Here is a 17,039-nt window from a genome sequence, read left to right as displayed (position 1 = left end):
CTCGGCATCTTAAATCCTCTGACCGCTCTCCGCCACAGGCAGAGCTTTGCAGTGGCACGGCCGATCCATGTCTGGTCACTGCGACCGGACCAGAGACTGACACTGATTTGAGCAGGACCTTGAGCACACCGTGACTCCACACACCCCAATGTCTCCCTTTGCACGCCTGAAAGTTCACCTTTTCTACAAAGCAGCCCCAAAACCCTAAATGCTCAGCACGGCACTGTGATTAGGGCTGGACCATCAATCGGAACATGTGTTGGGTTCAAACCCAGTCACGGCACTGTCTTGCCAGGGAGTTCAACAAAGCCAAGTGCAAGGTCCTGCACGTGGGTCGGGGCAACCCCAAGCACAAATCCAGGCTGGGTGGAGAATGGATGGAGAGCAGCCCTGAGGAGAAGGACTTGGGGGTGTTGGTGGATGAGAAGCTCAACCTGAGCCGGCAATGTGGTCTGTCAGCCCAGAGAGCCCCCGGCATCCCGGGCTGCATCCCCAGCAGTGTGGCCAGCAGGGCAAGGGGGGTAAGTGCTCCTCTGCTGCACTCTGGGGAGACCCCCATTGCAGTAGTGCCTCCAGCTTGGGGGCCACCAACATAAGAAGGACATGGACCTGTTGGAGCAGGTCCAAAGGAAGCTGTGAAGATGATCAGAGAGGGGGAGCCCCTCTGCTGGGAGGACAGGCTGGGAGAGTTGCGGGGCTTCAGCCTGGAGAAGAGAGGGCTCCACAGAGACCTTAGAACCACTTCCAGTACCTAAAGGGGCTCCAGGAGAGCTGGGGAGGGACTCTTGATAAGGGAGTGGAGCCACAGGATGAGGGGTGATGGTTTTAAACTGGAAGAGGGGAGATTTAGATTAGATCTTAGGAAGAAATTCTTTCCTGTGAGGGTGGTGAGGCACTGGCCCAGGTTGCCCTGAGCAGCTGTGTCTGCCCCATCCCTGGAGGTGTTCAAGGCCAGGTTGGACGTGGCCTTGGGCAACCTGGGCTGGTGGGAGGTGTCCCTGCCCATGGCAGGGGGGGTTGGAACTTGATGATCTTCAAGGTCCCTTCCAACCCAAACCATTCTGTGATTCTATGATTTGTCCCTGCTGCTTTGCACTGGGACTTCCCAGCTTCTTTGCAGATGCAGAGCCTGCCCTGCGCCCCCCCAGCTGGGCACATGCATCCCCCACCCAAATGCATCACCCCTCTGCAACTCAGCATCCTCCTGGGAACTCCCTGCTCACCGGGGACGAAGCCCGCTGGCTCGACGGCCACGACGACGTAGGCCTGCAGCAGGAGGGGAGGGAGGCTCTGCAGCAGGGCTTCCAGGAGCCGCAGCACACACACATCCCCGTGCTGCGCCAGCCCCTGCCCGGCACGGGCACTGCCACCCGTCTTTGCCGCCAACCGCAAAACATCCCAGTACCTGCAAGAGTCACCGTGATGGCATGTCCACCCTGGTTTTGGCAGGTTTGGAACTGCCAACTGGGTTGGGGGTGGGTGGGGTGGCCGGATGAACCATGGGGAGCATCTCTCACCGCTTCCAGAGGCCCAGCTGCAGGAGATGGAGCACCAGGAGCCAGGAGTTGAGTGGGTGGCCGTCCGCCCTGAACCAGAGGATGCTGAGGAGCTGAGCCGTGTAGCCGGGCACCACGCAGGCGATGGTCAGCCCCAACCAGCCCAGTTGCCCACGGACCAGGTAGTGGATGATGGCGCAGAGCCCTGGAAAATGTCAGAGAGGCACTGCTGAGGGATGCCACAGCCACCCACACCCTGTGACTGATGGGCGGTACCCACAGCCCATCCCAAATTCATCTCCCAGTCAATGAGGAGGGGTGTGTGTGAAGTCCTTAGTCCTCCTCTTATCTCCGGCCGCCGGCTTCCCGGTAGCTTGTCAGTGGTGGCACAGCCATCGCCACTGAGGGGGCTGGCCTGGAGAAGGGCCCTCTGATAATGAGCGCTCACGCTCCAAATAAATAAATAAGTAAACAAAATAGCTTTAAAAATATTCAATTCTTCAAATTAAAATGCTGCAAATAAATAAATAAGTAAACAAAATAGCTTTAAAACTGTTCAATTCTTCAAATTAAAATGCTGCAAATAAATAAATAAGTAAACAAAATAGCTTTAAAACTGTTCAATTCTTCAAATTAAAATGCTGCAAATAAATAAATAAGTAAACAAAATAGCTTTAAAAATATTCAATTCTTCAAATTAAAATGCTGCAAATAAATAAATAAGTAAACAAAATAGCTTTAAAAATATTCAATTCTTCAAATTAAAATGCTGCAAATAAATAAATAAGTAAACAAAATAGCTTTAAAAATATTCAATTCTTCAAATTAAAATGCTGCAAATAAATAAATAAGTAAACAAAATAGCTTTAAAAATATTCAATTCTTCAAATTAAAATGCTGCAAATAAATAAATAAGTAAACAAAATAGCTTTAAAAATATTCAATTCTTCAAATTAAAATGCTGCAAATAAATAAATAAGTAAACAAAATAGCTTTAAAAATATTCAATTCTTCAAATTAAAATGCTGCAAATAAATAAATAAGTAAACAAAATAGCTTTAAAAATATTCAATTCTTCAAATTAAAATGCTGCAAATAAATAAATAAGTAAACAAAATAGCTTTAAAAATATTCAATTCTTCAAATTAAAATGCTGCAAATAAATAAATAAGTAAACAAAATAGCTTTAAAAATATTCAATTCTTCAAATTAAAATGCTGCAAATAAATAAATAAGTAAACAAAATAGCTTTAAAAATATTCAATTCTTCAAATTAAAATGCTGCAAATAAATAAATAAGTAAACAAAATAGCTTTAAAAATATTCAATTCTTCAAATTAAAATGCTGCAAATAAATAAATAAGTAAACAAAATAGCTTTAAAAATATTCAATTCTTCAAATTAAAATGCTGCAAATAAATAAATAAGTAAACAAAATAGCTTTAAAAATATTCAATTCTTCAAATTAAAATGCTGCAAATAAATAAATAAGTAAACAAAATAGCTTTAAAAATATTCAATTCTTCAAATTAAAATGCTGCAAATAAATAAATAAGTAAACAAAATAGCTTTAAAAATATTCAATTCTTCAAATTAAAATGCTGCAAACCGGTCCCCTCCCCAAGTGTCCCTCCCCCCTCCTCCGCCGCGCTTCTCTCCCGCCGGGCTATGTTACGTCATGCCGCTTTCTTCACGCCGCTTTCTTCACGTCATGCCGCTTGCGTCACGGGGGGTCTTCGGCGTCTTGCGGCCACACAGGTGGCACCAACCCGAGACCCCTGGGGTCGTCGTGCATTTGCACAGGGCCCGTCCCCGTGTCCCACAGGTTGTTGCCGGCTTGCACAGGTCCATCCTGATGGTCCCCAGGTTCTCCTACGCCTACACAAGTCCATCCTGATGGTCCCCAGGTTTTCCTGCGCCTGCACAAGCCCATCCTGAAGTCCCCGAGGTTGCTGTGCACTTGCACAAGTATGTTCTGATGGTCCCCAGTTTCTTGTGCACCTCCACAAACCCACCCCGATGTCCATGTGTTCTTGTGCTGTTGCACAAGCCCATCCTGATGTCCCCCCAGGTTGTTGTGCATCTGCATAAGCCCATCTCAATGTCCTCCAGGTTGTTGTGCACTCGCAGAAGCCCATTCTAATGTCCCCCAGGTTGTTATGCACCTGCACAAGCCCGTCCCGATGTCCCCATGCACGATGCCCAAGTGATGTCCATCCATCGCTGGGATGAGCACTAGGTGGCAGCCGGGACATGATGTTCACAGAGCCATAAATTAATTTGGTTGTGTGTCATCCCCCCGCCAACCCAAGAAATTAAACCTTTGTGAAATGTGATCCCAACCGCTGGTGATCACGGGTGTCCTTGTGTGTCCAGAGACGTGTCCTATCTGCTTTTTTCCCCGATCTCCAGCCCTTCAGACTCCATCCCCTGAGAAGCACGTGCTTTTTAGAAAATAAATCCTCAGGAAGTCGCTACAGGAAAGACCATGAAGGGTTTTTTTAATTAGGTCCAAATATCATCTAGGGTTTTGTCGCTGCTTTTGCAGAGCCACGCAGGAAGCTCCCAAAGCTTTGTACGCCGGGATGCGCGGGTGTTTGGGGGCTGTCACGCATTTGCTGTCACTTTTTGAAATTTTAGCTGGTTTCTTTGCAACCTTGGGAACAAAGCCTGGACTCTGCTGCTTAATGGGAGCAATGTTTCTCATCCGTTCAGTGGGGACTTTCTGAAGTACAAAAGCTCGGTTTCCAGCGTTCTCTATAGGTCCCCAGTACGTTTTGCCTGTCCCTGACATGCTCTATAATGCCCTTCTTCGATATTTGTATGTAAGCGATGAACTAAATCATCAAATCACAGAATGGTTTGGGTTGGAAGGGACTTTAAAGATCACCAAGTTCCAACCCCCCTGCCATGGGCAGGGACACCTCCCACCAGCCCAGGTTGCTTCGAGCCCTGTCCAACCTGGCCTTGAACACCTCCAGGGATGGGGCCTCAACAACTTCTCTGGGCAACCTCGGCCAGTCCCTTATCACCCTTAAAGTGAAAAATTTCTTCCTAATATTTAATCTAAATCTCCCTTCTTCCAGTTTAAAGCCATTCCCCCTTGTCCTATCACTACATATCCCGTTTGTGCTTGGGGCCGTGGACGTGCTGGTGGCAGGGAAGCCAAACTGCTCAGAGGTGTCATTGCCTGATTGTCCCTCCTTGAGGCAGCATCACCAGGGGTTCCGCTTGGTCTCCAGCACTAGTTTTGACCAAGCGCGTGAGAACGTTGCATCCTTGCAACTTCAGCTCCGGCGTTTGGATTTGGTAGCAAGTGGGTTAAAGAAGTCAGGGGTGGAAGGGAGAGCCTACTGTTCCTCTTGTCCCGCTGCCGTGTCCCTATTCAGTAAAGTGTTTCATTAACTAACAATGTTAATTCGTTGTGCCTGGCTCCAGTGAAGCATGTTAATAAAGTCAGGGGTGTAAATAAGGCTGTGGAGCCAAGTGAAGCTCAGTCCTGGCTGTCTCCAAGCCTTGTCCTCCACAGTTGATACTGCAACAAATACCACGGTTGCCAAATGGCCCGTTCCTAGAAAACCCAACTTTTTTGCATGCAAAGCACAATGAAGCCTCTAACGGGCACCGAAGGCTCTTCCAAAGCTGAAGGTGGGCTGTCGAAGCAACAAGTCTTTGCTGGCAGCTCCAGCAGTGAGGACGTTGCAAGGGTTCGAGGTGCCTCGACAGCCTTTTCTCCGTCTCAACGTGACTGCTGACAAAATCGGTCCCTCCTCCTGCCCAAAGGCTTTGTGCCAAGCCAGGAATAAATTCCCATGCCACACGAGACGTGCCATTACCACCCCGAAACAATGCCAAGCAGGGAAGGACTAAAGCCGGAAAGCCTTCCAGAAGATATTCCCAGAGCGAGTCACCCTCCCCAGTTTCACTGCCAGCTCCCAGTTGCTCTGGCTGCCATCCAGCCACCGGTTTGGCTGCACTTTTCTCGGCTGAGTTTCAGCGCCCAGGAGCTGCTCTTGCTTAAGAAAAAAACCCTCAGGTCTCCAACGAAGCTACAAGTAGAGGATGGGGAAGTCACCTCTATTGCATTTAGCCATCTTAGCAGATGAAGGTCCTCCAGGTCCTCCACGCCAAGCTGTTTCTCCGACCTTCAGGTGATTTTTGGGGACTTCCTGCTGCGCCTTCTCGTATTTTAATCCCCTCTTGAAGTGGGAGCGTGAGAAGTTGCAGAGACTTGTTTGCTGTGCTGCTGGACCTGCACACAGAGAGGTCTAACAATATCTTGGTGGGGCTCATTCTGGATTCATAGAATCATAGAATCATAGAATTGCTGAGGTTGGAAGGGACCTTTAAGATCATCAAGTCCAACCATTAACCTAATCTGACAAAACCACTTCTAAACCATGTCCCCAAGTACCACATCTACCCTTTTTTTAAACACCTCCAGGGACGGCAAATCCACCCCTCCCAGGGCAGCCTCTTCCAATGTTTGATAACCCTTTCAGTGAAAAAATGTTTCCTAATATCCAATCTAAACCTCCCCTGACATAACTTGAACCCATTTCCTCTCATCCTATCACTTGACACCAGGGAGAAGAGATCAGCCCCCACTTCTCTACCCCCTCCTTTCAGGTAGCTGTAGAGAGTGATAAGGTCTCCCCTCAGCCTCCTGTTCTCCAGGCTAAACATCTCCAGTTCCCTCAGTCGTTCCTTATAAGACTTGTCCTCCAGACCCCTCACCAGCTTCGTTGCCCTTCTCTGGACACGCTCCAACATTCAGTCTCCACGTGGCTTTGGGCAATCTCCTGTTGGGACTAAAATATTCCTTTCTGTGCAGAATCTGGATTTCTGGAGGCAAAGATGCATCGTATTAAGATTTGAGCGAGCGAATACCTTGAGGTGAAGTGGGTCCTGTGCTCATGGTCATCGCTCTGAACAAACAGTTGCTGAAACATCTGCCTGTTGGGGCTGCTCCTGGAGGAGACGGTGCTTTGGATCAGGACACGGGAGCCAGCAGGTGCTAGTGTTAAGAGGATAATTCCTCTCAGGGCGGGGACATGCAGTGGTATCTACCCACAGAAGCGTTTGTAATTAGAGGTTGCAATGTGCGTCCTTTAAATATATTATTTGGGTCCAAATAGGATTGCTAAATCCCTGCAGATTGCACTCATCAAAGCCTTATAAATACAGGTTAGTTCCTTCTTCTCGCAGTGCCTCTTGGTCTCAGCAGCTTTGTGGTGGAGTTCCACAATGTCAACAAAAGCCACGAAGATACTTATCCTGCTTCTTCTTCTTTTCCCCGCGGTGTCCCAGGCTGCTGCAGGTAAGTGTAGATACAACGAAGGGGCATTTTTGTGTTTGGGAAATGGGGAGCGATTCTGTAAATGAGGAAGGAACTTGTGATACACGTGGAGCTGATGTGGCGGTACGTGGCGTTGAACCCGCCTGCCTAGCACTGGGAAAACTCCAGTTAGCCGTTCCAGTGCCAAGGGGAGAGAGCGGTGCCCCTCTGCAGAACTCACGAGTGCTTTTGGACATCACCGCAAAACTCAACAGCAGGTTGACCATCTCACGGAGATGCCATCTGCACTATCTACAGGTGGAGATGTTGCGAACATGGGAACAGGTGTGCAAATACAAAGAAAGATGCTTACCAGCTCTTTTTCTCAATTCCAGTGTCAGACACTGTGACGTGTCGGAAGACCAAGGGCGAGTGTTCGTTCCTGCTGTGTCCCTTGTTTAAGAGAGCCACCGGTACCTGCTACAATGGACTGGCAAAGTGTTGCAGGCCCTTATGGTGACCCTCTGCGGTCCGTGCAGCGGCTGGTAGCGTTGGGAGCATCGTTAGCAGTGGCAGCAGTAGTGCGGTATTGTCCTTCTTTATGTGAGTACGTGTTGGGTTTGGTGCTGTCTTTCCTCAGAGCTGGTGGAAGTTACTGGTGGAAGTAGCTGGTGGAAGCATGTGGTCATGTGTCTGCTCTTCACTCATGTATCCACACCTGGGAAATCACTCTGTGGCACCTCCTCATCCACTGGACCCTGTCCTTCCGCTGTCACCAAGGCAGGGTTGAACTGACAGCCTGAAACTGGGTAGCTCCTCTCCTCTCCCTGCCAAGGGTGGTTTGTGGTGGGAATCAGGCACATTTCCTCCTTGTAGTGGGGGAGAGTGTGATGTGTCCCATGTGATGCTGAGATACCACAGCAGACCTCACCCATCCCATATGCTCTCCTGTGGCAGCCACCCATGGAGCCCTGATGTCCTTGGTTGCCACCCTGGTGTCCCAAGGGGAGAGCACAAGGCCGATTTCCAACCACCGAAGAAGTTTAGTTGGGAAGGGGCTCCCTGTTATGGCCCTGCTGCTTCACCTTGGTTGAGCCCATGGAGGGGTGAGGTGTGGAGGGCAGGTGCTAGGCAAGGCTCAGAGCTGACAGTGCAGCCCCCCTGGGACCTTCCTCCAGCTCTTGGACTTCCACGTTGCCCTTTTCACCTGCCACAGGCCAAAGGGGTGCAGGGCAGGGACACCACTGCTTTCTATCCTCACCTTCTCCTTGCCTGTGATTTGTCTGTCTGCCTTCACCCTCACCAGCCAGGTCCTGCATGGTGAGGTCTCAGCTCCTCCGGCCAGACCTTCTCCCTCCCCTGGGGCACTGAGTTGCTCCTGCCAATGTAATATTTAGAAGTACCTTGGCCAATGTCTGCTAACTTGCCCACCTTCCCCACGCACAATGGCTGTCTTTCCTGAACAGATGGGTAAATGTGAAATATAACCCTCCTTTTCCCATCTTCCCTGTGGGACCCCTTTTCTCTTCCATTAGGCGATTTATTTCCCATATCCGCTTATAATCATGTCAAGAGAAGGTCTTTCATCTTCCACCTTTCCCATCCTGTATCCTCAGATGATGTTGTCCTGGCTCGGTCATCTGTCCAGGTTCTCAGAGGACATCTGGCTGATTCAGACCTTATTCTGGAGAGAAGCTCTGGTCAACTCTCATTTGACCTCTATTGTGATACAGCAAGGGCTGGAAACTGAAGTCTTCAGGGATGTTCTGCTGCTCTCTTACAGGTTCTACAAAACACCTAAAACTTCCAGTATTGAAGCAATCTGCTCTTTTTCTCTCCCCTAACACATATTCGCTGTGTCCGAAGAGGCTGTGGTTCACCAACTATTTGAGTTGTGTAAATATCTAATAAAGCATGAGTAAAAACACAAAGCGCTTTAAACAGCTAATCGGTGAGGAGCGTTTTGAACCCCCCGGTTCCTGAGGTCTAAGGCCTAGGTCCTGTGGGTCTTACATCCAGCCACATCTCATCGGCAGGCAGCTCCCAAACCTGGGAAAGGTTTCCTAGGTCATCTCCTAAGTCAAGAGGAGGTTTGATTACCCTCCACTGCTTTTGGTGTAGCAGCTTCTCCAGGCACAGGTCAGTCCTGCAAACGCACTGCAGCTGACATCATTGCATAGCACATGCCCACCACCAAAGAAACAAAATCGTTAATAATAATCAAGCTCTCCAAGCCCAAAGGTGCCATTCGAACCTTAATCACTCCTTCCATCTCGCGATTTGGAAGTCCTTTGTACTCGTGAACTGAGGCTTGCACCACCCGTAGGAGATAGCCAAGCAAACAGAAGTTACCTGCTGTTGTAATTAATCCACCTGGGATTAATTTTAACCCTTTTTGTTCAGGAATAAGAAAAAATAATAGCAAAAAGCAGGTATTTGGTGATATGCCAAAAAGTTGCAGTGACTCTGTCACAGGGCTGGCTTTCAGGAATAATAAATAAGACTCCTCAGCGGTTGTATAATCATTGCAATTAGGAAATGAAGAGCTTTACAGAGTATGCAAGAATTGCTACTCACATTGCACTGATGAAGAAACCGGAGCGCAGAATGGGGAAGTGTCAGGAAGGTCATTGTCTCCTGGTCACCCACAGCCAGGAGGAGTGGAAAGATCCTGGGAGTTGTGCTCTGACGTCCTACATTGTTTATGTCCTTTGAAAATAAACTCAGGCGTTATTAACAATACAGCATGCAAAACCATTGTTAATTGTGACCAACAACTGGGGGGCAACTGATCCTTTGGCATAGAGGATGATTGATGGCCACCACATCCCAGAAATCTGAATAGCCATGTCACGGGTATCACGGGGCAGGCACGGAAAAACCTCTTCACAGAACTCGGGGAAGATTTGCTCAATGGAAAACATGGATAATGTGAGAGTCGGGGCTATACTGATCTGGAAATGCCTTCATCGTTTGAAGGGGGTTCCCAGTCTGAGGCTCAGTGAAGCCCAACAAGACTGGGGAGCTGGACAGTCCATGCTTTACTCATCGGGTGGACAGGAACAATGAGGAGCATCAAAACCACCTGCAGAACCGTGTTCCCCAATGAGCACTGCCCCCGTGGAGAGGAGAGGAGGTAGTGGAGGCAAAGGGAGTCCTGGCTTGCCTACAGATGGTATCACATGGACCCAGCTGGCCCTCACGTGTTGAGCTACCTGTGTGCACCAGTTTCAACCTGTGTTTTGCTACACACCCCAGCTGCAAACATTTCTCAACACCATACAGAAGGGTTTAAGCAATAGTCCTTCCCGGATGGACCCAGACAGCGAGTCACATCTTTTGCAGATCATTCCCCTGCTCGAGGCGATGCAGCAGAGCGGTTGTGAGATGTGATCATGGATGATGTTAAGAGATGCAGGGCTCAAATTTTTTGTTGCCCTAAAAGGGTGATTCTTAGAACAACCAGTCCTGGCACCCACAAGAAGAGCTGCCTTCCTGGATTTGGTTGCGAGTGGTGCAATAGACCTAATTCAAAAGTTGTTTGTGAGACAGCTGCTCGGTAAAAATGACCACGGTGCAATTAAGCTTAACCATGTTGTGGTACAAAATACAGTCAATGTGTGAATATTTAACCTCAAAAAAAAGCAAATAGGAGGAAAGAAAAGCACCAACAGGAGCAATCCAGAGGAGCGAGACGCCTGCAGGCAGCCTGAAAGGTGTTAAAAAAGGCTGTGCTAGAAACCTCAGCAAAATATTTGCTTCGACTGGGAAAGAAAACAAAGAGGTCTAAGAAAAATCCCTGCAGGGCACGAAGGGCAAGTCAAGGGAGGCTCTGGAAGGGAAGAGCTCGGTGGTGAAAAAAAGGCTGGCAGAGGAGAATGGCAACTCCCATAAAACGGGGCAGGCCAGATGCGGGTAGGAAAGAGGGCGAAAAAGGAAAGGGAAGATGTCTTTGCAACAGGCGCCTGAACTGATAATAGAAACGTCAGTAACTGCCTGAAAAGCAGGACACCATTAGGGGGGTCCTTGTTGGGAAAGGACTGGGGGGGGGGGCACTTAGGGGGGGTACGCAGTAGCTCAGCACTCTCTTCTGTCCAAACAAAGGTGGTAAAGACTATAATAGAAATAAAGTTGCTGAACATGGGCAGTGAATTTCTGGACGTTGCTGGCACAGGAAGGTGTGGAGGTAGAAAACACCAGCAGGCCCAGAAAGGATTAGACAAATTTCAGTGGGTCTTGAAAGGATAGGCAAGGACGTCCCCTGCAGTGTCCCTGCTTTTGCAATTCTGGATACTGGGGCAAAATGGGAGGATTTGATCACAGATAGTGTCCAGGCTCACACGCTCCTCCTGAACTGCAGGGAAGAGAAGACAAAGAGAAGCAAAGAGATGCCATGGGAAGGCGTTGCAAAGAAGAAGGAAAAACAGCATCCAGGGAGAGGTGAGGGATGATGAGCAGTGTCTGGAGCCAGGCCGGTGGCTGTGGTGTTTAATTGCAAGCAATGGATCTGCAAACCATTTTTCTCCTCAGTTATGAGCTGTGAGGCAACTGGGGTTGTTTAGCCTGGAGAAGAGGAGGCTGAGGGGAGACCTTTCGGGCAGGGGGGCTGATGTCTTCTCCCTGGTGACAAGTGATAGGACGAGAGGAAATGGGTTCAAGCTAGGCGAGGTTTAGATTGGATATTAGGAAACATTTTTTCACTGAAAGGGTTATCAAACATTGGAAGAGGCTGCCCAGGGAGGGGGTGGATTCACCATCCCTGGAGGTGTTTAAAAAAAGGGTAGATGTGGTACTTGGGGACATGGTTTAGAAGTGGTTTTGTCAGGGTAGGTTAATGGTTGGACTTGATGATCTTAAAGGTCCCTACCAACCTCAGCAATTCTATGATTCTATGTGCAGCCCTTGGAAGAGCCCGTGGCCTGATCTGCTTGATGGCACCGCCTGTGCAAAGGTGACAGTGGGGACTTCAGCTACTGAGAGCTTTCTCATGGAGAAACCTCTGGAAAACACCCCGGTGGGGATTGCTCACACATCCCAGAGCTTTTATGGGCTGGGTGCCCATTGATGCAAGCCTCTATGGGCTATGGCTTTTGTTGGGAGGCTGAAATCCTTCCCATACTCAATTAATTAACTATTTAATTAATTCAGATGCTCTCTGGCTTATCTCTCATCAGACGGCTTTGCTTTGCAGAATTGTTACCCAGGTAAGTTCCTGTTGTGTCAACTGTGACACCTGAGTGTTGACAGACTCAACACTCACAGGACCTAAGCCATGGCTTCACGCTTTTGGTGGTGCAGAAACTGCAGCAGGCCCAGGGCAGGCAGCAAAGAAAGCTTTAACCTCAACTAAGTTAGCCTCAAGGTCTGTAAAAACCTCCGCATTTGGAGAGAGATCAGGAGCAAATAATATCGAAGCTAAAATGGCAAATGTAACCAGAGCGATGTCTTCTACAGTTTTAGACCGTATTCTGCTCCTCACTATGCTGAGAGGTGTAAATGAGAAAAAACTCTGCTGAAATCATTGCACCAGCTTCTGACATCGGGCAGATCAAAATCCATCCATGGCTGAGCATGGAAAGACTCACCAAAAGGAAATGGTTGTGATCTTCCAGCCTTCCTCTTCTTGCTATCCCATTGCCAAATGGTCCCATGGTCTAATCCTGCTGGGCACCAGAAACTTCAGGCAGAAGGAGACTTTCTCCTCTTTTCTACCTGAGAGGCACACTGGAAAATCTGCTACAGATTTTGTTGAGGCAGAGATCGCTTTATCCTTGACTGGCAATATCGCAGAGGTCCAGGAGCCTGCTCTGTAAGACAGCAGGGTTATCGAACACTGGAACAGGCTGCCCAGGGAAGTGGTGGAGTCACCATCCCTGGAAATATTTAAAAGACGTGAAGATGTGGTGCTGAGGGACATGGTTTCGTGGCGGGTGTTGCAGTGTTAGGCTGGTGGTTGGACTCCATGGTCTTCAAGGTCCCTTCCAACCTAGACAATTCTATGATTCTGTCTCCTCTAGTGAAGGATTGCACAACCTATATATCTGCCCCTGAGCTTGTGGCCAAGCTCTGCCTATGGGCATTGCAGAGCATGGGAGGTGCATTTGCAGCACCGTGTTGGACACATGCTTTGGGGTTCTGTGAGGCACCCAAAAACTGCTTTTCCTTGTCTTTTGTCCCTCTGTACCTCAGCCTGGTGGCACCACCCTGCTCAAGGGGAGATGATAAGCTGCATTTTCTGACCCTTCAAATTAATTGAGAAAAACTGGTGTAGCCTTGCAGTTCCTTTCCAGGTGTGTGGTATGTGGAACATCCAAGCACATGACTGTCCTTATGCCTAACCCTTGAAATATGGAAGACATCAGTTGTTTCTCCAGTATCTCCTTGAGAAGATAGACCAACAACAGCACAAGATACAGAAGAATAAATACAAACTGCTGCCCACATCTGACAACTTCACCCAACATCTGTTGCTTGTTCAAGCCGACCATGGCTCATACCAAAGGGGAAGGTCCCTGGGAAACCAGGGTGAGGGAAAGTAAAAAAGAAGATTTAAAACATCACATTGTTGGGATAGTTCTAGTAATGATTTCCATAAATAGAGGTGGCTTAAAATGTCTTACATATGGTGCACGTAGTTAGTACTGTAAATTTTTTAGTGCAAAATTAAAAAAAAATCCAACCCACCTTTTCCTTTTTTTTTTCTTTTTTATTTATAACTATTAGATTTCTGTTTTATTTTCTTGCTTTTTTTCCTACCATTCCCCGTTGCAGACCTTTTTCATGTTCTTAATCAAAACAGAGAGAACTCTCCAAATTTTCCCTTTCAACAGCAGAAATGATGTAATATAAATGACAGCTCATTAACCCTCTTTCTGAATTTCCAGAGAAGCAGTGACTTTCCATTTACTGCAGTTCTTTTTAACCTAATTCCAGCTGAGGATTTTTATTTTTTTCTTTTTATGGTGACATATTTTTCACATTTCTAAGGAATTAATACGAAACCTCTGATTCCCCACTAGAGAGCTGTGGGCGTTTAAGGAGAAATTCCCTGCTGGGATTTATTTGGTAAATGGAATAACTGGCCAGTTCATTAATAACACTCAGATGCATGCGACTACCCTCATCAAAACCTGAAGCGCGCTGCTGCAGAAGGCAAAATTAATACCTAGAGGTAGAAATCGTTGCACATCCCTCAAATGACTGGATTATATTAAAATCTATTTTTTTTTTCTTCTCTTTTCTTTTCAAGTTACAAGAGCAAAGGCAAACTTAGGCCCAACACCTTTCCATAATTTAGCCGTAGAGCTGCACAAGCTTGGCTCTTGTGCTCTCCCTGCAGTTTCCAGATGTTGACAGAGACCAGAGACGGTTCCCAGAAGGCAATTTCGGTGAAGCCAATCCAGGCTGGGGGCTGAGTTTAATAGTACGGACGTGGCTAGACTCTGTCTTTAGGCCTGGAGATAAACCTGGCGCGGGGTAGCTCCCTAGCAGAGATATGACCATCAAGTAGCAAATAGTTTTGTGCTCAAGGAGCAGTTAAATTGAGTAACAACAACTGGCGCCGCTTGTGCTGGGCATGAAGCCTACCTGAACTGAGCAGCCTCAAGGTCACTTCAGGTTCATGATTTTCTGCCATACCACAGGGACAAAAAGTTGTGCATGAGGGACATGCCTTTGCTCTGTGGGTGTCTGAGTGGACTGGGTAAATCCCACCAGACCCCACTATGGAACATTTCATAAAATCATAGAATCATAGAATCACAGAATGGTTTAGGTTGGAAGGGACCTTAGAGACCACTCAGTTCCAACCCCCCTGCCATAGGCAGGGACACCTCCCACCAGACCAGGTTGCACCAAGCCCCGTCCCACCTGGCCTTGAACACCTTCAGGGACAGAGCGTCCACAACTTCTCTGGGCAACCTTAGCCAGTGCCTTACCACTCTCAGAGTGAAAAATTTCTTCTGAATATTTAGTCTAAATCCACCCCCTTCCAGTTTGAAGCCATTACCCCTTGTTCTATTTCCCTGTGGGATCCCATCACACACCATCAGCTTCCAAACGAGCTGTACAGAATGACCATCCATGAGCACAGCAGCCTGCATAGCTGTTTTTATTGTGCTGGAGAGTAGCTGCCACCAAGCCTCAGCCAGCAAGCACAGGGTGTATGGCACAGAAACCTTGAGCCAGCTGCTGTGGCCGAACACGTTGCACAAATGGAGGTGGCCCAAGGCGGTTTGCATGCAGCTCAGCCCATTTCCCGGAGGGATGCTGCAATATTTTGAAAGCGATACCTTGGTTCCTCATAGGGGGACTGTAACGGAGAAGATTCATTGGGCCTCCCCAGTCCTCCCTAAAGCCATGGGGATTGTCTGATTGGCTGCCAGAAGGCTGTGAAGATCAAGCATCCTTCACCACCCTCCAGAGACAGCATAAAGCCAAGCTCTGCTCCTTCGTCTTAATGCATCTGAGTGGCTGACACCGATTCAAGGACTGTTCCAACCTAGAGCCTCCTTTTACCTGGTAATGACCCAAATCTTCTCATTATTCAGCCTCTCTTAAAAAGTTCTGTCCTTCTCAAATGGGCTGGAGACTTTATATCTTTCATGTATTTCACTGTTATAGCCCGAACTGTGGAGTGACTCTGGTCTACCAAGAGTCAGTTCTAGAGATTTCAAATATCGATAAGGGAGAAAAATTTTTGTTGGCTGTGGGAAGAGCTGAGGGGAAACACAAACACACAGAAATTTATCCTGGAAGTCATGTAATTCTTTGGGTGAAAGAAAAGCAATGGCCTCTAAGCAAGAATAGAAAGAAGTTGGATTTTAACTTAACTGTAAAGGGACTTTTTGTGTATTTTTTTAATTAGAAAAACTTGAGAACACACACTGGGTTTTTGTATAAATATAGCAAAAATTGTCTTATTTTTCTTTCTGAATTAACAGCTTTAACTTCCATAAGGCAAATCGAATTTATTACAATGTATTGCAAATTATCAACCAACCTAGGATAATGATGTGGTTAATTAAGACAGTAATTAAAAGGGGATTTAAAATTGTATTTTTCTGCCAGAAGTTTCATCCTATGTATGCTCCAGGGAACCCTTAGGACAGTAGATACTATTATAAAGAAAGCGTGTAATGCCTCTTCTAGATAACGCTTGGTCTTGAAGGACATTTCTGTGTGTCACTTCTCAGCCCACTACAATTGTGGAGGGACAACCCCCTTACTAATGTCTTGGTCTCCTTTCTCTGTAGTGACGGGAGTTCCCAGTCCACCCTCTGCCATGAAAATCCTTTCCTTTCTCTTTGCTCTCCTCTTGGTGGTATTTCATGGAGCCGCAGGTAAGGTGCAAATGAAGATGAGGGGCTATATAGAAGGAGATACTGGTGTCTTATGAAGGTGTCCTATCTCCTTTGGGAAGTGGCCAAACTGTTTCCTGCAAAGAAACTCCACACTTATCATCAAATCTTGTCGGCAGATTACTGATGATATGTGAAATTAGCAGGCAAATGCTCCAACCATCAATTCAGAGCCTTTGCTACCCTAAAAAAACAGTCTGAGTTGAAAGCACTAAAGGCAAGCCCAAAATACCATTCGGCACCAGCATTTTCCCCATTAAAGTTTGCTGACTCTTGTACTTAAATCACTTAACATTCTCTTTAGCTCGCCCTACAACAAACCACTCATAATGAAAGATTCTTAAGCCACACAGAAAGAAAATAATCTGGGCCCACGGTCTCCAAATATCCTTTGCTTTGGGACCTTGTACTTGGGGTGGGGAGGCAGAAGATGATGAGTTGAGATTGAAATGCTTGCTGGTAGCTTCTGCTTGGTGGAGAAACCTGTGTAACCATAAACGGTGGCGTAACGCTGAGGGTCTGGAACACAAAATCCACCTTATTGTCCAGAAAAAGGGACTGTGTTTAAACACCATCCCTGAAAATGGCACAATTAGAGCGCAGGGCACTGTGTGCACAAACAAGTACCAGCGGTTCGGGGTTGATCTCTGTGGGAATAGGATGGGAAGTGCCCTCTGGGGAATAAGGATGGGGAAAGACTGTGATGAATTGCAGAAGACCAGGACCGTGTGAGAAGCATCATATATATTTGCCTGATCTTATTCTTACCTGGGCATCTATTGATGCCTGTTCTCATAGAAAGGACACTGGGCAAAGTGTTCCTCTGATCTGGATCGGAACGGTAGTTTCATGTCCCTATTTAACATACAGACACACACGGTGGACATTTGGGCTGTTTTCAGCCGG

At 47.4% G+C, this 17,039-nt stretch overlaps 2 protein-coding genes across 2 annotated transcripts in view; one reads left to right on the top strand and one right to left on the bottom strand.

Moving 5' to 3' along the window:
- Positions 1 to 3,347, bottom strand: part of XKR5 (XK, Kell blood group complex subunit-related family, member 5) — an 8,266-nt gene extending 4,919 nt beyond the window's left edge. The window contains exons 1-3 of the mRNA XM_009892983.1: positions 3,224 to 3,347; positions 1,518 to 1,701; positions 1,224 to 1,405 (exon numbers count right to left, since the gene is read on the bottom strand). Of these exons, the coding sequence (XP_009891285.1) occupies positions 1,224 to 1,405; positions 1,518 to 1,701; positions 3,224 to 3,347 (490 nt within the window). The remainder of the gene's footprint in view (positions 1 to 1,223; positions 1,406 to 1,517; positions 1,702 to 3,223) is intronic.
- A 3,396-nt stretch (positions 3,348 to 6,743) lies between these two features.
- Positions 6,744 to 17,039, top strand: part of DEFB1 (defensin, beta 1) — a gene marked incomplete at its 3' end in the record, with an annotated part of 23,364 nt that continues 13,068 nt past the window's right edge. The window contains exons 1-2 of the mRNA XM_009892982.1: positions 6,744 to 6,816; positions 7,170 to 7,290. Coding sequence (XP_009891284.1) covers positions 6,744 to 6,816; positions 7,170 to 7,290 — 194 coding nt within the window. The remainder of the gene's footprint in view (positions 6,817 to 7,169; positions 7,291 to 17,039) is intronic.

Source organism: Charadrius vociferus, unplaced genomic scaffold (genome assembly GCF_000708025.1).
Source record: "Charadrius vociferus isolate BGI_N301 unplaced genomic scaffold, ASM70802v2 scaffold1659, whole genome shotgun sequence".
Lineage (NCBI taxonomy): Eukaryota > Metazoa > Chordata > Aves > Charadriiformes > Charadriidae > Charadrius > Charadrius vociferus.
This window is presented reverse-complemented; position numbering and strand designations above follow the sequence as displayed.